General features: G+C 40.5%; 4 protein-coding genes, 1 long non-coding RNA gene and 1 other non-coding gene across 6 annotated transcripts; 2 read left to right on the forward strand and 4 right to left on the reverse strand.

Moving 5' to 3' along the window:
• Nucleotides 1-567: 567 nt before the first annotated feature.
• LOC120458914 (nuclear pore membrane glycoprotein 210) lies at nt 568-15,211 on the reverse strand. The gene is made up of 19 exons (XM_039646763.2): nt 15,009-15,211; nt 13,877-14,936; nt 11,185-12,552; nt 10,373-11,123; nt 9,995-10,312; nt 9,422-9,553; nt 9,157-9,356; nt 8,834-9,097; nt 8,515-8,640; nt 8,330-8,435; nt 6,159-6,280; nt 6,005-6,103; nt 5,715-5,948; nt 5,469-5,615; nt 3,924-4,076; nt 2,236-2,371; nt 1,921-1,971; nt 850-924; nt 568-780 (listed from the first exon to the last, which is right to left on the reverse strand). The coding sequence occupies exons 1-19, from the start codon at nt 15,161-15,163 to the stop codon at nt 647-649; spliced, it is 5,631 nt and encodes a 1,876-aa protein (XP_039502697.1). The 5' UTR covers nt 15,164-15,211; the 3' UTR covers nt 568-646.
• LOC120444181 lies at nt 9,822-9,961 on the reverse strand. The gene has a single exon (XR_005615647.1).
• Nucleotides 15,212-16,117: 906 nt separating the features above from the next.
• LOC120458915 (mitochondrial intermediate peptidase) lies at nt 16,118-18,559 on the forward strand. Its single transcript, XM_039646764.2, has 3 exons — nt 16,118-16,436; nt 16,499-17,028; nt 17,103-18,559. Exons 1-3 carry the CDS (start codon nt 16,302-16,304, stop codon nt 18,535-18,537), a joined length of 2,100 nt encoding a protein of 699 aa, XP_039502698.1. The 5' UTR covers nt 16,118-16,301; the 3' UTR covers nt 18,538-18,559.
• A 6-nt stretch (nt 18,560-18,565) lies between these two features.
• LOC120458917 lies at nt 18,566-18,973 on the reverse strand. The gene is made up of 2 exons (XM_039646767.2): nt 18,804-18,973; nt 18,566-18,726 (listed from the first exon to the last, which is right to left on the reverse strand). Exons 1-2 carry the CDS (start codon nt 18,863-18,865, stop codon nt 18,630-18,632), a joined length of 159 nt encoding a protein of 52 aa, XP_039502701.1. The 5' UTR covers nt 18,866-18,973; the 3' UTR covers nt 18,566-18,629.
• A 3,678-nt stretch (nt 18,974-22,651) lies between these two features.
• On the reverse strand, nt 22,652-24,175 carry LOC120458916 (glutamate-rich WD repeat-containing protein 1). The gene has a single exon (XM_039646765.2). It carries the CDS (start codon nt 24,095-24,097, stop codon nt 22,727-22,729), a length of 1,371 nt encoding a protein of 456 aa, XP_039502699.1. The 5' UTR covers nt 24,098-24,175; the 3' UTR covers nt 22,652-22,726.
• Nucleotides 24,176-24,344: 169 nt separating this feature from the next.
• LOC120458919 lies at nt 24,345-24,827 on the forward strand. The gene is made up of 3 exons (XR_005617235.1): nt 24,345-24,493; nt 24,552-24,591; nt 24,681-24,827. It is a non-coding gene; the product is annotated as an uncharacterized LOC120458919 (long non-coding RNA).
• The last annotated feature ends 1,032 nt before the right edge of the window (nt 24,828-25,859 follow it).

Consider the following 25,859-nt stretch of genomic DNA (forward strand, 5'->3'; position numbering starts at 1 on the left):
TTCCGACTGATCCACTTTACGCGAGCGGCGCGAGACCAATTATTGCCGCCACCAAAAAAGTGGCTGCATACGCATCTTGTTATTTTAATGTCTTTGGTCGTGCCCAAGTCGGGGCAAACATCGGATTCCCTTCCCCTGGCCCAAGTTCCTTTTTCAGAACAAGGCACTAGTATGCCTACGTAACAAATATATAGTTTGAAATACTTTTTGTTCCATATACAAATTTTAGTTCTTTGGCACTATTCTCATTGCGACCCACTCCTCGTTCCTCATTGACCCTACATAGAGTGCCATCCACAATGATATTCACGTTTGAACGGATTTTGTTATATGTATTTATTCCTTTTAAATAATTTTTATTTAAGAACCAGCAGTGTGTTTTGCGGATACATAGAACAAAAATTAAGTTATCTGTTTGATAATATTTGGCCACTTACTTTCGTTGCAATCTCACTCTATATTTTAATCTTTTCTAAGCCATAACTAATAATGACTTATCCTATAAACTTATTTCTGACGTCTGAATGAAAAGAACTTACTTTAAGATACATAAGACACATACAAGTATTACAAAAGCCTGAGTTTATCTTATATTTTACATAAAACCCGAGTCGGATTGCTGACAGTCTTTAATTTAGGTATCCAACTAACTAAATCGAGTCGAGCTTCCTGATTTGTTTGGAGAATTCAGTCGAGGGTGTCCATAAATATACGCCTCCGACGAAGCATCCGATTGCTGACTTCGTCGATCCGAAGAAAAGTTTCTCACGTTAAAGGAATCTAACAAAATAAAAGAAATTGAGAAAGAGGTAAATTTTACAGTACTACAGCTGGCCCAGTTAAACTCACCTCCAAGTGTATCGCCTTGATGCAACAATCTGGGAGAAGCAGTTAGCGATGTCACCGACTTTTTTTTTGGGAATGCTGTAATTAGAAGAATATAGTTTAGTGTTAGGTCTAATTTTTTGGCCGGAAAAATTAAAATTTTAAAACAAATCACCAAATTGTAATTAAATGAATATTATTTATTAATTAATAAGTTAAATTAATTGATATCAAGAGCTTCATCTACACAATTCTTTAAAATTCAGTCCTGACATCAAGGAACTGAACTAAACTAATATGTGAATTTACGCACTTAGTCCGCCATAACACAGTCCCTGTAAAAAAAAGCAGGCAGCACGACTCCCTTCAGGCAAAAAAAATTGGGAACAGAACAAAGATCGTATGTTCTTAGATTTGGGAATTTGTAGGTCCACAGCATTAAATACAAGTCTTCCTGATGCAGACACAGAACTTTTCTCGATACTGTGTTTTAGTAAAAAGTAAAAAAAAACAAGAGAGAAGGCTATAGTCGAGTTCCCCGACTATGTGATACCCGTTACTCAGCTAGTCAAAGAGCGTCGGCTCTGCTGGAGTTTGGGCGGACATAGCAGTCCGCAAGCAATGCAACTGCAATGAATTTGGTTGAAATATTTCCACTTATTTCTCGCTTCGACTAATCAAATATTTATCACGTTTTGTGCAGGCGTAGACGTCGATTTTTATTATGTTTTTGGGTAACTGAATTGTGGAAGTGCATCATTGCAGTTCATTGTTATTTTCTAACACAAGCAAGGGCATTATATTTTTAGATTTTTCTAATCTTAAATTTCCCTCCCCAAAATAAAATAGATGTATAGTCAAAACCAATGTATGTTCATTGAGCGTCTAAGAGATTATATTTGTCGTTGCCTGGATCGACTCGGATAATGATCCTGATGAAGAGTATCAGTAAATACATACATACTTCACATTGTTGGAAACGCTTCCTACATAATATTTAATAAATCTAGTATACCCCTTTAATTTATAAGTAGAGGATATAATAATTTCGTTGATAACTATTTGGTTATCATGAACAATTTTAGTAATACTTACCATCGAAGTTAACTTGCGTGCCGCCCTGAGTTTGAAAGCAAGACATGTATACTGCAATAGACGTAACAAAAACATTATAAGATTTGTGTAATTAAAATGGTTCTGATAATTCTAAACCAATTTTTCTGCTTACAAAAACCAAATGAGAATGTTTAACAAAACGCTTTGTCGAGCATGACAGGAAAAAAGACATGTGGCAGATTAAAAATGATCGGAGATTGCAAAAGCAGTGGTAAAAACAGTTTCAGTAGCTTTTTTCAGTTTTCGCAATATGTACAAAAAACAAACGAAGGGGAACCTTGTGTTGCAACTTACCCCATATGGAAACGATTATAATAACCGTGGTAGTCAGCACAAAGCCCAAATTCTCCAGCATCCGATACACCAGAGGACCGCCATATGGGCGGTCTGTGCATTTGTGGACCAGCATGGTATTGCCGACAATAGGCACCTGTAATACCAAAAAATATAATCAATCAATTAGTTATTTGAGAAGTTAATATTAATTCAACATTGCTCAAAGAAGGCTTAACCTTCTTGCAATAAAGTTAACTCTTACAGTCCGCTGCAGGCTTACGTTCTAGCAAAAGTCTTATTTTTACGTTTCTGTGCTTTTTGTTTAGATCATCTAAAACACAGCAAGCTAAAAACGTTGGATTTATAAGAATCCGCGCACTCTTGTGGATTGAAACTGGTGTAACTTTCCGATAGTTTACGACATAACAAGTCATACATCCTAATTTTTATTATTTAAGAAATCTAAATAAATCTTATATAAAACAATTTTCATAAATTAATTTACTTTTTTCGGTTTGTGGGCGTGGCATTGGCTTGTAACAAACCTAATAACGCCCACTCTAACGCCAACCAGCCGCCAAAAACTGTCAGTGCTGAAATTTCTCCTTCGCACTTCCACTAGCTGAGTAAAGGGCATCAGATAGTCGACTATAGCGTTCTCTCTTGTTATATATCAAAAAAGGCGGATTGTGGGCGTTAGAGTGGGCGTCACAACATGAATCGACAAACTTACGCTGCGTCTATGTTTTTGGAGTCTGTATGCTAAATCTCAACTTTCTAGCTTATGTAGTTCCCGAGACCACAGCGTTCATACGGACGGACAGACAGACGGACGGACAGACGGACAAGGTCATATCGACTCGGCTATTGATCCTGATCAAGAATATATATACTTTATATGGTCGGAAACGCTTCCTTCTGTCTGTTACATACTTTTCAACGAATCTAGTATACCCTTTTACTCTACGAGTAACGGGTATAAAAAGTAGTTGAACAAGTATAACGAAAAGTGTGTTTAATTATTTTAAAAAGTATAATTATTTTGTATTCAAAAATATAAGTCATTTGGTATCAGTACTAATAAAAACAAAACCAATACAAAAATGAAAAAATATCAAAACATTTTTTAAAAGTGTGTGCGTGCCAGTTTTGGGAGGTTTGTGGGTGCTATAGTGGGCGTGGCAACATATGAAAACTTGCGCTGAGTCTGGATCTCTGTAATATGAATGCTTAATCTGAACTCTCTAAACAAGAGAGAACGTTATAGTCGAGTTCCCCCTCTCGAGTCGTTCCCTCTATCTGGACTACAGGGTCCTATTATACGATTCCGTATTAAAACCAATTTGCACGTATGGCTACCATATATGGGAAAGTGCCAGCAGTAGTAACATTGTCTTTATGAAAAAGGCTCAATCATAGATACTGAGAACAATCACTGGAGCATCCTGGAATATCCAAAACGAGACCTGAACATCAGATCCGTCAGAGAAGAGATAATTCAACAAAATTAAAAGTGCATGAAAAAATGAGCTGATCATAAGGTCAATTTTTTTTCAAAATACCGTTCAAAAGACCTAACTATTAAATATAATTAAGATTTGTAAACTCATAATTTTGTTAGTCTCATAATGTCAAATTGTCATAATAAATAAAGTAAAATTATTTTAAAAAAATTGCCTATACGACTAATGAAAACAAAGACTCACCTCGATACTCTGTTTTGTCTCCGGTGACATTACTAAAATGTAGAAGTGTTCATCCAGCGGAAAGTCCTCAAACAGTTGTAAACGGTATTTGCTTAGACCATGTCCATGCTCGATGAAATCAACAGCAAAATATTTTGAATCCGATGGCTTCACCTTGTGGAATATCGCAAACAAAAATAATAACAAAAACGATATTTTATATTTTATTCTCTCTGTGAGAGACATGTTTCTGAGAGAGAATGTTATGAGTAAACATTTCTGTTGGCTTCAAAAGATTAAAGCTGGTTGTGAACGCATGTGGCAAACAAAAAGGATTGGTTGTGATCAAATGTTTTGGTTTGAATGTGTTCGTACAGCACTTTTGTCTGCGATAGGATTGATTGTCTTTTGTAAAACCCTTTTTAATAGTGTGGGCGGGACAGTTTTTCGCTCTTTACGGGCGTGGCAATCTTTTGAAACCATTTTGCACAAATAAGGTGTAAATTCACATGCACAATATCATATATCACTTATAGTCTTAGAGACCTCGAAGTTCATACGGACAGCCAGGTGGACGGACATTACGTATATGTTACATACTTTTAAGCGACTCTTATATACAGGGTGCGTTATGAAAGTAATGCGCATGGTTTCATTGTCACGTAACTACCTGTCGTAGCACGCTCGGACCTGTCTGAAAATTTGGGGCGGAGTCTCTCCTTTCCAACGCGCTCGGTCTCAGTTCGCTCTGAGCAGTAGAAGTGGTAGGACGTGTCGTAGAGCGAAGTCATTTTTTCTGTTGTGTCACGGTGCGATGGAGCGTTCGCTGGAACAGCGGTACGCCATAAAGTTTTGTGTGCGACTTGGCAAAAATGCATCGGAAACTTATCAAATGCTTCGAGAGGCCTTTAAGGAGGAGTGCATTTCGAGATCTCAGTGTGGAAGGTGGCACAAGGCCTTCAAGGAGGGTCGAGAGGAGGTCACCGACGATCCACGTTCCGGACGTCCAACAACAGCACGAATTGATGAAAACGTTCGCCGTGTGCGAGAAACTTTGAGTTCAGACCGTCGGTTAAGCATCCGGGCAATCGCTGACATCCTAAACTTGTCAACATTTTTGCCAAGTCGCACACAAAACTTTATGGCGTACCGCTGTTCCAGCGAACGCTCCATCGCACCGTGACACAACAGAAAAAATGACTTCGCTCTACGACACGTCCTACCACTTCTACTGCTCAGAGCGAACTGAGACCGAGCGCGTTGGAAAGGAGAGACTCCGCCCCAAATTTTCAGACAGGTCCGAGCGTGCTACGACAGGTAGTTACGTGACAATGAAACCATGCGCATTACTTTCATAACGCACCCTGTATACCCCTTACCAAAGACATTAGAATATGCAGATGCAGAACGCCATACGGGTTATTTGCACACGATTTTATTGTTGTGACTCTCTTGAAATTTTATTTGAAAGCTAGAGGAACAGAGCTCTCTAGAGGCTCTTGCTCTGTTATACTTTTAACTATTCCTTACGGGTAATGGTTTTAAATATGACCACCAGAAACTTACCTGAACCTTGAGCAACGCCTTGTCTAGTCCACTAATGTGAATCTCGTGTGGCTTTAAATCGGTGACATGCACAGATTCAGGAAAAACTTTGATACCGGGTATTAATTTCAATGACATTTTATCGGACACTCCCTTGGTCACCACTGCCTGTTCAAAGAAGAAAGAGTGTGTTTAAATTAATTAATGAATCCACCTGTAAACGGGGTAATTACAGGTGGAAAAGAAATTAAAGCGAATGAGACTGACCTCCAGCTCCAGGTAGACATCGTTTGTCTTGACAATAGCCAACAACTCAATAAAACTGGTGAGCAACTCTAGTCGACAAGAGTACTGCCCGCTGCCAGCATCGAACAATGCATCAACTTTGTACATTTCTAGTAATTGGCGACCTAGTGAGTCCTTGGCCGCCAGTCGACAGGTAAAGACATTCACTGGCAAGCTTCCCAATTCACTGGCACACTTTGAAACATTTTGTGCAATCTAACAAAGAGGACCATGTATCAGGACAAGACAAGATTATTTTCGAAAGGCCTTACAAGATTACTATACTTTTCGGTCTGCAAGTGGTTGCGAATAACTAGCTGTCCCCGATACTCCGGTCCGCTGAATGTGTCCAATGATTTCACAAACAAAATCTGTAGGAAAAGTTGGTTAAAATGGTTGTTAAAAAGGTAAGTATAAAGGCAATACCGTATCAGATTCACGAACTTCCAAGTCATACTTTATAAATCCTCCGCGTTTTATCTCGTCGCCATTGGTGATCTCAATCTTTTCTCCCGGCTTTAGCCGATGACTTAACACCTGGGCAATACCTGTAATAAATGGTATACGCGATGTTACGTTATAGATCACGCTATTTCAAACAACTATAAAACAAAATATCACTTATATGTTTACATGCGGCAAATATAAATTTAATGCCTTTGTATAATATAATTGAAACAAAAGAGAACGCAATAGTCGAGTTTCACGACAATTAGATGCCCGTTAATCAGTAAATTAGTAAATGTGCGAACGAGAAATTTTAACATTTATCTTGGACAAAGTTGTTCTTAATATGTCGATAAAAGTTGGCATATTTTTGGCAAATCGATATAAATTTACAAGACAAACAAAAAAATGAAAACATATTTAAACATTTTTTAAGTGTGTGCGTGGCAATTTTGGGCGGTTTGTGTGCGTAAAAAATGGGCCAACAAACGTGCGCTTTCTCTATGTCTCTGGAATCCGCATACTTAATCTTTCTGACTAGTATAGTTTTGGAGATCTCGACGTTTATACGGACGGACATGGCAAGATAGATTTCCCTATTGACCCTGTGCATGAACACGTTCTGAAACAAATTTACAGCAGGCATCAATAGAATCTGTATTTCTAATCCCAACTTTTCTAGCTTATATAGTTCCCGAAATATTCGTTATAAGGTCGAAAACACTTCCTTTCACTTCTTAACGAATATAGTCTACTCATAAACTAACCGAGTAATATGTTTAACAAGAAAGAATATTCAGGCATGCTCTGGTAATCGTAAGTTTTTGATTTCGCTTTGGGCCAAATCGTACGATTTCGTTTTTAGGTGCTCTGGTTTTCGCAAAATTTTCGCTATCGTTTTGCTATCAGAATGTTTCTTTTACCATCGCTTCTTGCTGCTCAAAGGCATTTATTTTTTGTTTGTCAAAATCAAACAACGCGTTCGCAATTACTTTTTTACTGCTTTTTGACCATTTGAGTAATTACAAAGAACACGTGTGGTCGTTCTTTTAATTAATTTGTGAATTCTTTTATATTTTATAAGTATTTTTATCTGCCTGTTTCGTTTCACCAACAGTATGGCAACCTTTGCGATAGCTTTTGGCGACGTACTTATCGACCCCTTACCAAATCGTAGATTGTTGTTGCCGACGGCAACATTTCGTTTGTCAAATCTGAGGTGGGGTCAGATATATATTTTTTATAAAATAACCAAGAGAGAACGCTATAGTCGCTATATTCTTGATCAGGATCAATAGCCGAGTCGATCTGGCCATGTCCGTCTGTCTGACCGTCCGTATGAACGCTGAGATCTCAGGAACTACAAAAGCTAGAAAGTTGAGACTAACCAGACAGACTCCAGGGACATAGACGCAGCGCAAGTTTGTCGATTCATGTTGCCACGCCCACTCTAACGCCCACAAACCGCCTAAAACTGCCACGCCCACACTTTTGAAAAAAAATTTGATATTTTTTTCAGTTTTGTATTGGTCTTGTAAATTTGTATTGATTTTCCAAAAAACTTTTTGCCACGCCCATTCAAACGCCCACAAACCGCCAAAAACTGTCAGTGTTGAAGACTCTCCTTCGCACTTTCACTTTCTGAGTAACGGGTATCAGATAGTCGGGGAAGTCGACTATAGCGTTCTATTTTGTTTTTTTTTGTAGTTGACGGCTTTGCACACTGTCCTGAAGATATATTTGCAGGTGTAGAAAAGATTTTGATATAAACAAACGAGGTTAGACACCCTCTTTTTAAAAAATTGTAAACCTTTAAACTCGACTACAGGAATAAGAATATATATCTTATGAAGTCGAAAACGTCACTATAGCTGCGTCCCAAACTTGTGATTATAATGCAAGGGTATACTAATGCCAGGAACTTTAAAAACCTATTTGCGAAATAATATACAATTCTAATCAAGACTTTTATTGATCTGAACAAAGCTTAAAGCTTTTAAAATTAAAAAGTTAAAAGCGTTTAAATTAAAAAAAAAAATGAATAAATCTCAGTTAGTGTATATTAAATGTAAATAAATAATAATGTAAATAGTGTAAATAAACACAACAAAGTTGGGATTTAAGTAAAGAGTAAGCAGTGAATTATTTACCTGTCTGTTTATTAATAAAAACAATCTGCTGATTCGAGCTTCTCCAAGTCGATGATAACGTTAAAGGTGAATCGAAACAAATGATGTCGCCTACAGAGAAAGTTGTCTGCCGGAAGGATAGAGTTTTGTAAAAGCGAAAGATTGTACAGACCACGGTTGTTCCAAAGAGGGTTTCTTATAATTACCTTGGTAGGAAATAAATTGTCCGGCTCGACAACAGATAGCTTTATGAAGTCCATGGAGTGCTTGACACCCGTTGAGTCCCTTAGACTAATAGCAATGAAATTGTTGGTCTCCCGCATCAAGTTCAACTATATGAAAGTGTGTAACAGAAAAATAGGCATTTAATTTGAATTTGAAGAACAGAAAAGTATTCGCGTAAAAAAAATGTCTTTCCACTTTATGGCTGGGATGGGATTTCTTTAGCTACTTGGAGAAAGGCAAATTTAGAATTTGACAAGACAATAATGGAGCGTTACCCTCATATGATTTAATGAAACTTACCGCAAACGTCAGATTATTATCTATCTGAACATCAACATCATCTTTGTTCCCGAGTTCATATCGTAGTCCGTTGGCATCCTCGGTGTTGTGTGAAAACTCGTTGCCTAAATTGTCGTGAAGCGACACTTTAAACACAAAGTTCATTCCACGCGGAATCTTGTGTTCAAGCCTTCTAAATTTAAGAATTGGCATCAGCGTTACTAAAATGTATTGCACATTTTTAACTTCAATTCCTATGGATAGTGATTGGTCCGTTGTCGTCGCCTAGATCATAAATACAAAATTCGAGTCTACCCGTGTACGTTCAATATGCAAGTTCTCACAATTATTAGATCACGGCCAAGCAAGTCCTTTGTGTGTACAAGGCCATCTGGTGTTACATTAACAATGCCATTACTTCCATCGTCCAGTTTATAGACCACATCATCCATATTACATTTAAGCTGAAGAGTGCTTCGCGGAGAAGCCAAAATGGAATCCATTTTAATGGCATTTGGTGTTAACAATTCCAGAGTCTTAAAAACTGCAATTCATTTTGAATTCTTATTGTACAGACATACATAAGTGGCCGTGTGAGCTTGTACGTACCTAGTAGCTCCACTGTAGCTGGTGGCAGCAATGTCCCGTCTGCCAAAATAACCGATGCTGTTATTGTAACCTTTCCGGGATTAAGGGCTTTTACTCTAACCGATATCAAATCCTCACTCTGGTACTCTATTCCTGCAATGTTAAAGCATGTTGAGTTATTAATTGGGCAAGAGCTCGTTTTGCAGATTGCAAGAAAGCTGGCGTCATGCACTTTTATTTGTTATGCAAGTTTGTACAAGTGTTTGTACCACATTGCAGAAAGTCCGTACGACGGTCTGCTAGTCCTTATGAATGTAGGGATCTCCTAAATCGATCTGACCATGTCCGTATGTCTGTCCACCTGAGTATCTTAATCTCTCTTGTTGTATCTAGTTGTGTCAAATTTAACAGTGATTTCAAGGCTTGTATATTCCGTATCTGTGCATGCTTTGACACTCAATCAGGCAGGCTCATCGAAGAACATTTTAAATTTTTTATCCGTGCACTTGGTGGCCATAGAGCTTTAGTCTCTTATCTCTACAGCGGTATCCGAACACGTTTATGTTAACTAAGCAATAGGTAAATTACACTCACCTGCAGCCGTAAATACGTTAAAAATCTCTAACACCTGCGGTTGGCTTACTTTCCAGGAAATTTTAGTGTTTTGCATGGTAGCCAGTACTATGGGCGACAAATCAGAAAGACCCCACAAGGTGGCTGGCATTATGGCTCCGATATGAATGCGGACCAAAGGCGTTCGAATCTGAACTCCCCTGAGGGCCACTACGTGTACCTCCACCGAGTCCTGGGAGACCACCTCGTCCTTTCCGGTGACAGGGTTTTTTAAAAGACACTTGCCAACGATTTTGGTAGTCCCAAGCTTATGGGCCGTAACAACAGTAGAGCTTATAGCTGCAAATAAAAATCAAAAATGATTAACTAATGTTAAGTTGATACACAAAAAAAACTGACTTGCTACTTGCTCCTTCTCCACTGAGAATATCATGTTGGTATTTGGGACCGGTCCTCCTTGGTAGTAGACATGTATACTGCTCCCCACTACTAGTGTTGAGTCCCGCGGAAAGAGACGAATTGGAGCGAAAACTTGAATGTTTACAGGGTCGCTTTTCACCTTATGAATGCCTTTGCCAGACTCAAATAATATTTTGGTTTCGCCGACTTGGTTGCCCATAATGGTGTAGCGGATCTCTCCGGGTCCTAGATTATCCTGCTCGCCTAAGCGCACGCTCAATACACTTTGATCTAAGACGACCTCGGATAAATCGTACGCACTAAGTTTGCTCCGGTCCACGAGCAAGAGGTTTTCGTTGGTATCAAAAAGCCTGACGATAGCTTCGATTTTAGTAGTTCGTTCTAGCCGGTCCATGCTAGCTACTGCAATAGACCCGATTCCAACAACAGAGATGGATAAATGGCTGGGTTCGTTTATTAAACAACGGTCGGTTAACTCAAGACGAACATGGCCAAAGCGCAGTGGCGTCAGCACTAGGATACGTGTCTTTTCATTGTATTCAACCTCAACAATGCCCACTTCGGAGAGTTCCAGCTGCAAGTAACCGCTGCCCTGCGCGATTGGAATACGCTCGCTATAGCCCGAAGCTAGGAAAATGCTCACGTAATCTTTTGGCAACAACGTGCTGTTTACCGTGTGGAACCTAATTTCATTTTCAATCAAAGGAGTGTATACTAACCCCGTCTGAGGCTGCAAATAAGTATCAAAACGAATTATTTAAGGATAATTAACGTTGAAGAGGATAACTCACATTTTTGATTCCAAATGGAGGACGCTCCGCGTAAATACCCTGTTGGGCAAGTAGTTTGTCGTTATACCGGGATACCGTTCCCTTGATGCGGAACTTAGTCGTCACTTCACTCAACGTCAAGACAAGAAGATCGCGACTCGGCAGGGTAACTCCATGATTAAATTCCAATTCAGAAATCTGACGGTGCGGGATAATGTTCTTCTGGTATCGCTCTTCACCAGCGGCAAACTCCCAGTCAAGACCCAGCGAGCTGATATTCATAAGCCTACGATTATTCGAATCTTGTACATCGATTTCAATTTCAATCTTGTTCTCTGGGTCTTTCAGGAATAATAACGAAGTGCGCTTCTCCAGGGGACAGGAGTCACGCAGGTTATGGCGAGCATACAGCTTTAAGAAGCGAGGGCTGACGCAATGCACCTTTGTGGTCACCTCTGATCGATATACCACAAAGCTAGAGGTGGAAAGATTATTATGCACCCGGTAAGTGAACTGCGTTTCGCCCAGCTCACGACACAAGACAGTGAACGCGGTTATCAAATTTTGTGTGTCGAACTCTAGCTCAGACACTTGTAATATTTTTTCGTCAAATGTAGTAGATTTTGTGATTTCGGCTGCCACAGTAAAACTACGCTGCGGTCCATTAGTATAAATTATATTACGGGATGACCCGACGGGAAGAACCACTTCGTTTTCTAGGGGATTAAACACGACTAAGGGCTCAAAAACGTACAGATCAATAATGTCGTAAAGCACTTTGTCCAGATACATATAGGAGACTCGCAGCGAGGTGGTGCCCACAGCGGTGGCCCGCAACCGCAGCACATGACACGCCTCATGAGCAGCTTCCTCCCCTTCATTACTCTCCAATTGCAGAATGGGATGGCTGAAGTCTAGTTGGAAGTGAAGACTGCCGCAACTTGTGTAGGGAACCTCTGTATTGTTAATTCGAGCGTATACGCTCACATGCACATGTACGAAGTCTTTCAGGGCAGTCTCAAAGTTGCTGCGCGTGATCTGAAGGCGCTCAGGGGGAAGAAAGTATATATGTGCAAGACGGGAAATTTTTTGGTTCTTGAATAGAGCCACTTTAACGGTAGTGTGGGCGGTCAGTTTACTACCATCTTTTAGAACCTCCTGGTTTACGTTAGCCGATTTCACGTCGCGAATTTCAGTTGTGGCTAGGCCCTGGGGGTCAATCTGAAGCACTTGTGGATTTCCTGAGAACCAAACGTAGTTGTTATCTCCGCCAGCTGCATGAAACTGCAGCTTTAAAGGTTTTACACTGTTCGGATCGTAGGGCAACACCACCTTGGTTGGCACTAACTGAAGCTCCTCGAAGATCTGAAGTTCAGCTTGTACCGACAGCTGCAATAAAAAGGAAATTAATACATTTACTAGGTGTTCGTGGGAGTTCAGGGGGTTTCCAAAAAATTTACTAAATGTCAAAGAGGAGTATTTCGCTCTGCTCATATACTTAAGCCACCTTGAGCTAGAATCGTCAAACTTGTGCTTTTTCCAGGAAAGTTGTGGTAGTTATTTTCAAAACTAAAGAACTGATTACTAAAACAATTTGACCGCAATGACTACAAATAAAAATACAAATACGGCCGAAAGAAAGCTAATATGGAAATAATACGAAAAAAAAACAAGTATTCTACTTATTTGTAAGACTTTACATTTTTCGCGTAGCAAAGTCAGAAATGGCATTGCATTTTATAAGAATCATGGAACCTGGGAAAATATTCAAAGAGAAAAGCTCAGAAAAACCACTTTAAAGGACGATAGCCGGACAGCATTAATAGACCAATGAGTAAACTATTTTTTTCCCTTAGTAAATAAGATCTTTTTTGATAAATAACAAGAGAGAACGCTATAGTCGAGTTCCCCGACTATCTGATACCCGTTACTCAGCTAGTGGAAGTGCGAAGGAGAGTCTTCCACACTGACAGTTTTTGGCGGTTTGTGGGCGTAAGAGTGGGCGTGGCAAAAAGTTTTTTGGCAAATAGATAGAAATTTACAAGACATACAAAAATGAAATAATATCAAAACAATTTTTAAAAGGTTGGGCGTGGCATCTTTGGGCGGCTTGTGGGCGTTAGAGTGGGCGTGGCAACATGAATCGACAAACTTGCGCTGCGTCTATGTCTCTGGAGTCTGTGGGCTTAATCTCAACTTTCCAGCTGTAGTTGGTCCTGAGATCTCAGCGTTCATACAAACGGACAGACGGATGGACAGACGGAAATTGCCAGATCGACTCGGCTATTGATCCTGATCAATAGTATATATACTTTATATGGTCGGAAACGCTTCCTTCTGCTTGTTACATACTTTTTAACGAATCTAGTACACCCTTTTACTCTACAAGTAACGGGTATAACAAGTATTTCCTAGTATCCTAGTAGCATGAAAGAACTCAGTAGACAAAAATAACTGGCATTAAAATCATTATCAAGGTTCGACATTATTACTAAGTGCTTAAGTCACTCGCTTATCTATGTTTATCTGTTACCCGTTTTTAGAAATGTATATACTATGTTTACGGTAGAACTTGGTGGGGCTCTAAATAAAACCTTATTATTTGTATGGAATGAGTCTTATATATAGTTAGGTTATTAGCTTATATATACATAGGTACATATATATATTAAAACTTCCTAATCCTTAACAAACAGTTTAGTTATAAACTTACGTCTTTATATGAGCCATACACCTGTGTGATGCCCTCTTTTTTTGCCAGACCGAAAAGGCGGCTTCCGTTGCGAGTACGGTCAACAATGGCGAACAAGGACTCATCTACCTCTGAGTTGATCGAATATTTGGTGCCCATTGTTATCTTCTGACCGTCGGCAGCAAAAAGATCCAACGCAATAACGTGATGCTCGCCTTGCACTGTTACCCAATTGAGATGGGGCAAAAGGCTGATGGACAACCTATTTGGATATGCAACAGTCAATAAAGCGCTGGGACCCTTTTGAACCTTATCAGAGTCCGCCATGTTGCGATCTCGAAGAAAAACCTGGGTGCGACCGAGAGCCGCTCCGGTGGCAGTGTTGCCCCGAAGGTTTGCAATGCTGGAGTCCTCCATCTCCAGATAATACTGATTGTTGTCTATTACGTGTAGTCGGTCCATTTTCAGCTGGAGAATGCGGAATGAGACAGAGTCTCCGGCCATAATGATTACCTCCGAGGGCTCTATTATAATGTTGGCGAGAACGCTGATGTACACCACGACTGGCCGCACATGCTTGTACTCGGCTTGAGGCATGCCGATGGTCACCTTGGCGGTGCCAGTGTTAATGCCCTCAAGGAGGATCATGTGCCCCTTTTTGCCGTCAGCTTCAAATTTTTCCAGGGTGGACGGCACCGTGTGGTAGGGACTGTCCGTAAACGCGAGGTAGCGCATTGCGGTGGGTTTATTGCTATCAGGTTCCGAAATCTCCCAGTCAAACTCAATTCCCTCCAAGGTAAAAAACTCGTTACCTTGCTCATCAAAGGCGTGCAGTTCGAAAATGGCAGGCGCCTCCTCCAGATAAAGTTGCCGGGTGGCGGTGCGCACATTTAGACTGGCAATGGCATCCACAATCACGTCGGATCGCAGAGTGTCGCCCGTGTGCACTTCCTCGGCAAAGACGATTGCAGTGTTTCTCCGACGATCGTGAGTGCGGACTGTCACCACCGCCTGATATGCACACTCGCTGAACCCCTTGTAAATTGGCATGACAGATATCAAATCCTGGCGCGAAGACGACCTGCAGAGTTTAGCATATTAGTAGTAGTTCAATTAGTTTAAAAGGCGGCAGGTCGGTATGAAGTCGATTTACCATTTGTAGCAGTTTGGCTCGTCGACTTCCAGGGTAAAGTTAATAGCCTTCTCTTCAAATATAGGCAGTAACACACGCGGGTGATTCAACCTAGCTGCCTCAGTAACGTGTTTTCTTGCCAAAATCAGCAAAACAATACAAAGTATAGATTCCATCGAGCCGGCAAAGGGACCACGCGCGGTAAGAAATGCTAATAACTGATAGGGATGAACAATAATGACTATATCGGAAGTGTGAACTATCGATAACTTGAATAGTACTGAAAAACATAATTAGTGTTATAATTTGGGAATAATTGAAGACTAAGTGTTTATATATTTTATACAAAAAAGTGTATATGCCTGGAATTTTTTTTTTTTTTGGAATTCTCTGCAAACGATACTATTTTATACTATTTTATTGAAGTAGCATATAAAATATAATAACGCGACCCATGACATGGCTACCTCCAAACTTTTATTACATAATGTAATAAGACAATAATCATGGAAAGAATTCTAACAGAATACAATTTTTAGTGTTCAGAAAAAGAATTCGGGCTATACGACGCATATATATTTTATAAGTAATTAAAAGAAGAGAAAACGCTATGTGGAGGTCCCCGACTATCAGATACCCGTTACTAAGCATGTGGAAGTGCAAAATTTTTCTGGCATTTCGACTTGTGGGCAAAATTCTTGGTATAACAATAGAATTTGGCAAGACAAATAATTAGGAGAGTAAAAATCAAAAGATTTTTCAAAAGTGTGGGCGAGGCAAATTTTGGCATGCTTAATCTCCCAGATCTACTTGGCTATTGGTCCTGATCAAGAGTCTATATACGTTATATACGCTATATACGCTTTCTTCTATATATTTTATTCGCTATATTTTGGTTGAATGACCGTGGGAAGGGGTTTATTGGCCCTGGTACAGTGAAAAATCTTGTTTTTTTTCAGGTTATTATATTCCTTTCAATTTTTAATAGAACTGTAAGCACATTTTGAATGGGAGCTTTACATCTCTTAGACCTATGTAACATTTACTTTTCTGTAATTTTAAAACTTAACGTAGGGTAAACGTATTTTTTGGAATGGTTACAATTCAGTTAATACTGCAGACAACTCTTGAAAAATAGTATTAACACCACTCTTCTTAATAGGGCTGCACACGCAGCGATGTGTGTTTGTTTGCCTGTCAATAAAATAGAAGCAAACCGTCTGGCAACCATATAACTTCGCCGACAGCTGACTTCACATGTAACCATTTCGTTATAAACAAGCAATTTAAGTAACACGACATTGGGGAAGAGCCATGCTAGAATTTAGTCGAAGCTTGCTGCGCTGGCGAACCCGGAGCTGTAGCCGCAGAGTCTCTACGTGGACGCCGCTGGCTATGGCGTTTAATGCGCCTCCGGCGAGGCGGATTAACTTTACCCACGACGATGTTGTAAGTGTCAAAGCCTGTAAAATTTAGGACCTCTGACTGATGCATGACCCTTTTTCCCATAGGGCCTTTTTGGCATGCCCGAGCTGCGAAGTTTTGAGGGTTTCTATCTTCTGCGAGACAATGTGGAAAGCCGGACGCAGGAGCTTATTTCAGAGGCCATCTCCGATCAACGACGTCGAAAGATGGTCGACATTTTTGACGAGCTTTCTGACTCATTGTGCAAGGTGGCGGACCTCGCAGAGTTTGTACGAATTGCGCATCCTCAGAGCAGGTACACACAAGCAGCAGAGCAGGCGTGCATAAGCATTTGCGGAATGGTCGAGAGCCTTAACACGCATAAGCCCATCTATAAGGCCTTAAGCCAAGTGGTGGATCATGGGGACAAGCTGCCCACCAGCGAAGTGGACAGGCATGTGGCACGTTTGTTCCTTTTCGACTTCGAGCAGTGTGGGATCCACTTGCCCGAGGAGGAACGTATGCGTGTTGTACGGCTAAACGATTATATTCTTCAGCTAGGCCAGAAGTTCATGAGTGGAGCCGTCCAACCTAGTGTTCTTCCGAGTAGCCAAGTCCCTGAATCCTTTCGTAACTAGTAAGTTCATATATAATCCTTTCTAGGCTATACTAAAATATATATTATACTATACTATACTAATATTTATTTAGCTTCCCTTCCTCCGGAGGAAATGTAGTGATCACTGGACTGTGCACAAACGCAGAGAACGTCGGGATGCGGGAGGCTGCCTACCGGTTGTACCTGCAACCGTCGAAGAGCCAGGAGGATCTTCTCCGAGACCTGCTTCTTTGTCGGCATGAACTGGCGCGTAGCTGTGGCTTCGATACATATGGCCACCGGGCCCTGAAAGGTAGCACGATGGAGAAACCCGAGGTGGTCCGAGAGTTTATCAACGAGTTGTCAGAAAAGCTGCGACCGCGCGCTAATTCCGATTTTGCCCGGATGTCACAAATGAAACGCAGCGAAGGCGGAAAGGCGGATGCAAGAACAGAAGTTTGGGATACACCGTATTATACCAACCAGCTGAGGCGGCAATTATTTGAGGAGCATGCCAACGAGTTCCTGCCATATTTCTCCCTTGGCGGTTGCATGGAAGGTCTGGACAACTTGCTGCATGCGCTTTACGGCATCCGTTTGCAAAACATAGATTTGATGCCAGGCGAGGCCTGGCACAACGACATCTACAAGCTTGCCGTAGTCCACGAGAGGGAAGGACTGCTGGGCTACATTTACTGCGACTTCTATGAGAGAATGGGCAAGCCAAATCAGGACTGCCACTTTACCATTCAGGGCGGCAAGCGTATGCCGGATGGCTCCTACCAGCTTCCCGTGGTAGTTGTAATGCTGGGTCTAGCGCAACCGCGTTGGAAGGGACCAACGCTGCTGTCACCAGCGCGATTGGACAACCTATTTCACGAAATGGGCCATGCAATGCACTCGATGCTAGCTCGCACCGAGCACCAGCATGTGACAGGAACGCGCTGTTCCACGGACTTCGCTGAGGTTCCCAGTGTGCTCATGGAGTACTTTGCGGGCGATCCCCGTGTGCTGCGAACCTTTGCCCGTCACTTTCAGACCCACGAACCAATTTCCGAGGATATGCTAAGACGCCTGTGCGCTTCCAAGAACCTGTTCGCAGCAAGCGAGACCCAACTTCAGGTGTTCTACTCAGCGCTGGACCAGGAATATCACGGAGCATCGGCTAGTCATGGCAGAAGTAGCACAGAAACCCTGCGCTCAGTACAGGATCATTACTACGGCCTTCCTTACGTAGAGAACACTGCGTGGCAGCTACGATTTTCCCACCTTGTGGGCTACGGAGCCAAGTATTATGCCTACCTTGTTTCGAAAACAATCGCTTCGTGGATCTGGCAGACGTACTTTGAAGCCAACCCATTCAACCGGCAGGCTGGTGAGAAATATCGCGCCGAAATTCTTGCTCATGGAGGAGCAGTTCCCAGCCGTAAGCTGGTGGCCAACTTTCTGCAGCGCGAGATGACACCCAGCGTTTTGGCCGAAAGTCTTATCAAAGAGATTGACGCCGACGAGTCAAAAATCAAAGACCTTATGATCAGCAGAAGTTAATACAAAAAATCATAAAGCTGAATCTACCTCTTTTTGTATTATACTTAGTTAACTTTAATGCCGTTTTGGAATTTTTAATATTGGCAGTATTTTCAGGCTTGCCCCAGCGCCGGCATCAGCTCAACACCCACGAACTCCTTGGCCAAACGCACTCCCAAGAAGAACAGTCCGTAGCTCTTGACCAGCATCCTGCATAGGAAATAACAAAGGTACCGATTACATAAATTCGTATTGATTGCAATTACGAGAAATGTGTGCACGCTCACCATTGAAACTCGTTGTTGTAGATGCTTCGCACGATGTTCAGGGGATTTGAAGACTTCACCATTTTGATTAAATTTCTTCGGATTTTGTAATTTTCAGCTCGATTTCGTTATACTGTATTTAGCACGAGGAAATGCTGACAGCTGTGAACGAATGATTCAGCCCTGATGTTATGCTTTCCATTCGGTATTTTTTGTTAATTTTTTTATTCAACAGAGTGGTAGCACTTGTAAATAGCGCAAAACATTTGAAATGACTGAAAATCCTAAAATCGAAATTTTGGAGTTACATTTTTTCATGTCGCGGTCTTGTTTTACAAAGCGGTAAACTGAAAACAAGAAATTTTTGTTTTAATATTAAATCATTCTGTTTTTATTTACCTGACTTACTGTCCCATGCGACAATTAGTACGCGATATTTTTTCACGTATTAAAATTTTTGTTTTGGGTTGTTTTCTTGATACATTTTTCAACGAATTACTTATTTTCAAGAAAAATTGCAAGCAATAAAAATTAATTACATTAGAATAAATCAAAAGGAATTATACTTTGTCTATATGATTTAATATAACTCAACTAATTTATTGAAACTATCTAATTTTTGAGACTTTTTGTACCTTTGGCATAGACAAGGAACACTTCAAATCTCCTTCTATTTTTCGCCCAAGGTATGTACATACATTTTATTGTAACGCATTCGTTGAAAACCTTTCAGTTTTCGCTAATAAAATAATTCTAACGCTTTGATAAAAAACAAGGCAAAATGCTGTATGATGAGTTCGTTCGATGACGTGTGAAGACATGTTTTTATCGAGCTGCGTATAACATTGGTCGATATGAGTGAAGTGAGTAGTTATAAATATAAAATAAATAAATAAATGCACCATCGCTTGAATACATACATATATTGAGTGTTTTCTACTGCGCTGTCACCAATCTGAAACATAAACAAGAACATCGTGCCGACCGCACAGACTGGAATGGATCGCTAAATAACAATAAAAAGAAAACAGCCATCAAAATAACAAAAAATCAACAATCAGAATACAAAAATAAGAGATCGCTATAGTCGAGTTCCCCGACTATCTAATACCCGTGGTTCAGCTAGTGGAAGTGCGAAGGAGACATTTTAACACTGACAGTTTTTGGCGGTTTGTGGGCTTCAGAGTAGGCGTGGCAAAAAGTTTTTTGGCAAATCGATAGAAATTTACAAGACTTAAACAAAAATGAAAAAATATCAAAACGTTTTTCAAAATTGTGGGCGTGGCAGTTTTGGGTGGTTTGTGGGCGTAGCAACATGAGTCAACAAACTTGTGCTGCGTCTATGTTTTTGGAGTTTGCATGTTTAATCTCAACTTTCAAGCTTTTGTAGTTCCTGAGATCTCGACGTTCATACGAACGGACAGACAGACGAACAGACGTACATGGCCACATCGACTCGGCTATTGAACCTGATCAAGAATATATGTACAGTAGAATCCGGTTATAACGACTCCGGTTATATCGTCAGTCCGGTTATTGCGACAGAAACTCGATGGGTTGGTTGGTCCCCATACAAAGTTATATGAAAGGACCTCCGGTTAGTACGTCTCCGCTGTAAGCGACAAACCGCTTATACCGATGAGATTTTTTCATAATTCAACCGGATATTGCGATGTCCCATATAAAAAATACATCAAAATAATGCCAAAGAATTTAACCATCAGACGACTCTGGTAGAATTGTATGTAAATATCAGTGACCGACGTCACAAAAATGTTTACAGCTAGTGTGTGCAGACCTTATGCCTATATTCCATGAGATGTCCCATTATTTTTCTAGTTTTTTCTGCTTTTTTTTATGAAAAACCATGTTATTTAATTACATTTATTACATTTTTTGTTTGATTAAAAAATTAATTTGTTTTACGTTAAAACATATTATGGACATGGCAATCATAAAATAACCAAAAAAAACATTTTTTTTCCACCTTTCTTTAGTGCGTCTTCCGGGTATAACGACGGATTCTACTGTATACACTTTATATGGTCGGAAACGCTTCCTTCTGCCTGTTACATACTTTTCTACGAATCTAGTAAACCCTTTTACTCTACGAGTAACGGGTTAGCTATGAAGACAATGTTTGCGCTGCGAGTTGTTAAATTTATTCCGCCAATTCAGAATTCGAACGACTTCTGAATCAGCTGTCTTCGAAAGCAAAAATAAACGATAACTCGCAAAAATGTTCTAAAATTTTTTTTATGCTATCTTGTTACTTAGAAATCAAAAAATGAAAGCAGCATTAAATTATCAAAATTAAAAAATTATCAAAACAAATTACAGTAATACCAAAATTTCCGGCGTTTTACCCATAGTGCAGTGGAAAGAGGATTTTCGGACTGGCGCATTAAAATAAACGAGACCAAAAGCAGACATGTAACATTAAAATAAACCTACCTATCCTGTACATCCTGTACATTTATCACATTCAGAAGTAGTAACATATCTCGACGTTAACCAAGCTGTTCGCCTCACCTGTCGGCGTCTTATAGAATCTAGAAGGACTCGTATGAAGAATAAAGCAGCCAATCTTCACTGGCTTATTTATTGCATTACAAAGTACTGCTCTACAATACCATGCTGATACCCATCTAAACTATGGAGAAACGCACAAAAGTTTGACAAAAAAAAGCTATAGTCAAGTTTCCCGACTATCTGATACCCGTTACTCAGCTATAGAAAGTGTGAAGGATGAATTTCCACACTAAAATTTTTTTCGCTGTTTGTGGGAGGTATAGTAGACGTGGCAAAATTATTTTTGTTAAATCGATAGAAATTTAATATTTGTTTTTCCTATTTTTATTAATATGTCAAAAAAATTTTGAAATTTCTCCGTCGCACTTTCACTAGCTGAGTAACGGGTATCAGATAGTCGGGGAACGCGACTATAGCGTTCTTTATTTCCCCGTTTCTATCAATATGACAGAAATACGTTAAAATGTCTTGTTCGCATTTCCAAAGGCTGAGTAACGGAAATGTGATAGTCTGGGAACTTTGGGGAATTTGAGCAAAAGAAATTTTGTATTAAATTTTTGCTATAAGAAAAAAGGTTTATTTTCTCAAACAAAATTCGTGCTCAGCCAACTTGTTGGCTGCATACTGAATCTCAACTTTCTAGCTTTTATAGATCCGGAGATCTCGACGGATTTTTATAACGACAGACGGGCATGACCAGATCGAGTCGGCTATTGATCCTGATTAAGAATATATATACGTTATACGAATCTAGTATACCACTTTTACTATACAAGTAACGGTTATAAAAATAAACAAGAGAGAACGCTATAGTCAAGTTCCCCGACTATTTGATACCCGTTACTCAGCTACTGGAAGTGCGAAGGAGAGTCTTTAGTACTGAAAGTTTTTGGTGGTTTGTGGGCGTTAGAGTGGGCGTGGCAAAAAGACCAATACAAAAATGAAAAAATATCAAAACATTTTTCAAAAGTGTGGGCGTGGCAGTTTTGGGCGGTTTGTGGGCGTGGCAACATGAATCGACAAACTTGCGCTGCTTCTATGTCTGTGGAGTCTGTATGCTTAATCTCAACTTTCTAGCTTTTGCAGTTCCTGAGATCTCGACGTTCATACGGACGGACAGACGGACATGGCCAAATCGACTCGGCTATTGATCCTGATCAAGAATATATATACTTTATATGGTCGGAAACGCTTCCTTCTGCCTGTTACATACTTTTCAACGAATCTAGTATACCCTTTTACTCTACGAGTAACGGGTATGAAAATGCCCAGAAGATGTACCGTGTCAATATCGGGAATTTTTTTCTAGGAATATTTTGTTGGAAGAACAGTAAAAATTCTTAAAAAACCATAGATATGATCGTTTTAATTTTGTAGCATTTAGTAACAGTATAGTAGAACTCAGTGCGTAGTCAGACACTGATAGTGCGAAAGATATTAAAACCACTGTGGGCTGTAGAAAGCAGGACGCCCGGCAATTGAGGGTGCCAGTGCAGCTCTTTTATCTCCTTTTGCCCCTGGTGTATAAAAAGCAGTTGTGGTGGCAACTTGCTTAGGACGTCTTCGTCTAGCGTCGTGTCTACCGCCTGGTCGTTATCCTTCTCTACAGCCAAGTCCCACAAAGCAATTTGATCGTCGTCGCCACCAGACGCCAGTATGGTAGCCTCGCCGGGACTCCATTCAACAGTAGTGATGTGGTCCGTGTGGTGCTTAAAAGTGGCAATAGGCTTCTTGTTTTGAAACTGACGTAGGTCCCAAATGTGGAGATAGCCGTCGTCACCGCCACTGGCGATAAATGGCTCTGTTCGATTCCAGGAAATCACGTTTACGTCGCTCTGGTGAGCATCCTGGCATGTCAGCATACATGCTTTCTGAGGCGCCGCGCGGCAGTCCCAAATGCGGATGGACTTGTCCACCGAACAGGACGCCAGCACGCTACGTTCGTTTGGACTCCATTGCAGATCTTCAACTGACTGCGAGTGGCCCGCAAGTGGACGTTGATCCACTTTCCATGTGCCGCCTTCCACCGGAGTCCACACGTGTATGTCTCGCCGGCAGTCGCCTGTTGCTAGCACACCATCTGAACTGGGACTCCAGTCGATGGCGAAGCCCTCCTGCTGGTGGCCACCGAAAGTAAACACCGGACTCGCCTCGCTTTGTTCATACTGCTTGGCTATCTGAGCGTCCTCCACGGCCTGCAAGGGCCGGGTTAGGTCCCAGATGTTGACGCGACCAAGCTCGCTCCAGGTCGCGGCGTAAACCGAGTTGCCCAAGCGGCGGGCACGTACGCGATTAACGCACCCTTGGTGCTTAATCAACGCACATGTCATCTGCGGCTTCTTAAGCTCCTCCCTGTCAGCCACGTCGTCTTGGTAGTCTTCCAACTCATCGTCTTCGTCGCCGTCATCGTCCTGCGTCTTGTGCAGGTTGCTCATTTTCATCACAATAAGGTTGTTGACATGGGCGCGGGAAGCTTGAGTGCCGGCCACAATGTAAGCCGTCATCGGAAACGACTGCCGTCCCATGCCCAGCTCGTCAGGTATAACATCGAAGCTCAGGCAGGGAGCTCCCGTAGAAGCTTGGTGCAGCATCACGTATGAGCTCTCATCGCAAACCAATTCCTCATCGTCGGCCAATTTGTTTCCGGGCAAGTAAACCTGTTTGGGGATTTTCGGCTCAGCGTTATCCCCTTCTGCGTCACTTTCACTGTCTGAACTTATGTCGCTCTCCGCGTCCTCGGGTTCCACCACTTCCATACTAACGTTTTCATTTTCATCGTCCATAGCTGACAACTGTGCTTTGGATTCACAAAACTATCTTGCTTAATCTAGCACGTGTGGCTTTAAAGTAAAGAGTGACTGAAGGTTAGGGATGTGAAAAATATAATAATATATCGATATATTTTTTTTAACAAAAATAAATATTTGTATCGTGATATATTTTACACGATATATCGCTTTTTCTATAAAGTATATTTATATATCTCTTTTTGGCCACACTAATAACTAGACGTTAAAAAACGGAAATTAAATAAGCATAGCCAAAAGTTTTTATTTTGAATCGACAACAGAGTCCCCTGCAATATATGCAACAAACCCACCAAAACGAGCGGCAATTCGTCAAATCTTTTGTCGGACTTCAAAAAAAAACATCAAGATGCGTATTTTAATAATGTAATAGTAAGTGCGAATATTCAAAATAAATGTAGTATTTCTGTATTTCCCTCAACATTTTTAGATTAAAAGCGCCGATGTATACTGCTGTAAGAATGAAACAGGTAAGCTTTTGAAAACTTAGGAACGCGTACCATTCAGACGATTTTGTGAAAGACATAGTTAACAACATTTTAACGCACTTTAAACACAGCCCAGCAGCTGTGGACATGCTACGTAAGTTGCAGGAAGATGATGGCATATCAGATGGTCGGATTAAGACACTGGTGCAAAGTGATGAGAAATGATGAAATTCTTGTCTAGATATGATAACATGATTTCTAAGTCTATCAAATAAAATGCCAATCGCCCTAATAAATCTATCATCTTCTGTAAAAGGCTTGCCAATAAAAGGTATATTTGCCAACACTCTTGTCATTTGCTAGAGCTTTTTAACCCTTTTAACCCTTAAATGCACAAAATTGAGTAACTAAACAGATTTTTTGAATGGCGACAAAAACTTACTGTAAAAAGTTGTGATTTTTAATTTTATAAACAATTGATGTTGGTTTTTTAAAAAAAATTTATAAACGTGTATTTAGTTTAATTAATATTATTTTAGATGAGGGAAAACAATAAAAGCAATTGCAAGCGATGGAGGGAAAATTTGAAGAAGGATAAAGATAAATTAAATAATCACAGAACTAACAAGAGAGAACGCTATAGTCGAGTTCCCCGACTATCTGATACCCGTTACTCAGCTAGTGGAAGGGAGAAGGAGAGTCTTAAACACAATTTTTGGCGGTTTGTAGGCGTTATAGTGGGCGTGGCAGAAAGTTTTTTACAAAGTAAATTTACAAGACTAATACAAAAATGAAAAAATATCAAAACATTTTTCAAAAGTGTGGGCGTGGCAGCTTTGGGCGGTTTGTGGGCGTTAGAGTGGGCGTGGCAAAAAATTGATAGAAATTTACAAGACTAATACAAAAAAGAAAAAATATCAAAACATTTTTCAAAAGTGTGGGCGTGGCAGTTTTGGGCGGTTTGTGGGCGTTAGAGTGGGCGTGGCAACATGAATCGACAAACTTGCACTGCTTCTATGTCTCTGGAGTCTGTGTGCTTAATCTCAACTTCCTAGCTTTTGTAGTTCCTGAGATCTCAGCGTTCAGACGGACGGACAGACGGACGGACAGACGGACATGGCCAAATCGACTCGGCTATTGATCCTGATCAAGAATATATATACTTTATATGGTCGGAAGCGCTTCCTTCTACCTGTTACATACTTTTCAACGAATCTAGTATACCCTTTTACTCTACGAGTAACGGGTATAATTACAAGACTAATACAAAAATGAAAAAATTTCAAAACATTTTTCAAAAGTGTGGGCGT

The sequence above is a fragment of the Drosophila santomea genome, chromosome 2L (genome assembly GCF_016746245.2).
Source record: "Drosophila santomea strain STO CAGO 1482 chromosome 2L, Prin_Dsan_1.1, whole genome shotgun sequence".
NCBI classification, from domain to species: Eukaryota; Metazoa; Arthropoda; class Insecta; order Diptera; family Drosophilidae; genus Drosophila; species Drosophila santomea.

Excerpts from the sequence above, each read along its gene's own strand:
- LOC120458914 (XM_039646763.2), bottom strand. The coding sequence starts at position 15,163 with ATGGAATCTATACTTTGTATTGTTTTGCTGATTTTGGCAAGAAAACAC. Across the intron at positions 8,436-8,514 it reads ACAATTTATTTCCTACCAAG|ACAACTTTCTCTGTAGGCGA; the intron begins GTAATTATAAGA and ends TCCTTCCGGCAG. Across the intron at positions 2,372-3,923 it reads AGACAAAACAGAGTATCGAG|GTGCCTATTGTCGGCAATAC; the intron begins GTGAGTCTTTGT and ends TTGGTATTACAG.
- LOC120458915 (XM_039646764.2), top strand. The coding sequence starts at position 16,302 with ATGCTAGAATTTAGTCGAAGCTTGCTGCGCTGGCGAACCCGGAGCTGT. Across the intron at positions 16,437-16,498 it reads ACTTTACCCACGACGATGTT|GGCCTTTTTGGCATGCCCGA; the intron begins GTAAGTGTCAAA and ends TTTTTCCCATAG. Across the intron at positions 17,029-17,102 it reads CCTGAATCCTTTCGTAACTA|CTTCCCTTCCTCCGGAGGAA; the intron begins GTAAGTTCATAT and ends ATATTTATTTAG.
- LOC120458917 (XM_039646767.2), bottom strand. The coding sequence starts at position 18,865 with ATGGTGAAGTCTTCAAATCCCCTGAACATCGTGCGAAGCATCTACAAC. Across the intron at positions 18,727-18,803 it reads TACAACAACGAGTTTCAATG|GATGCTGGTCAAGAGCTACG; the intron begins GTGAGCGTGCAC and ends TTTCCTATGCAG.
- LOC120458916 (XM_039646765.2), bottom strand. The coding sequence starts at position 24,097 with ATGGACGATGAAAATGAAAACGTTAGTATGGAAGTGGTGGAACCCGAG.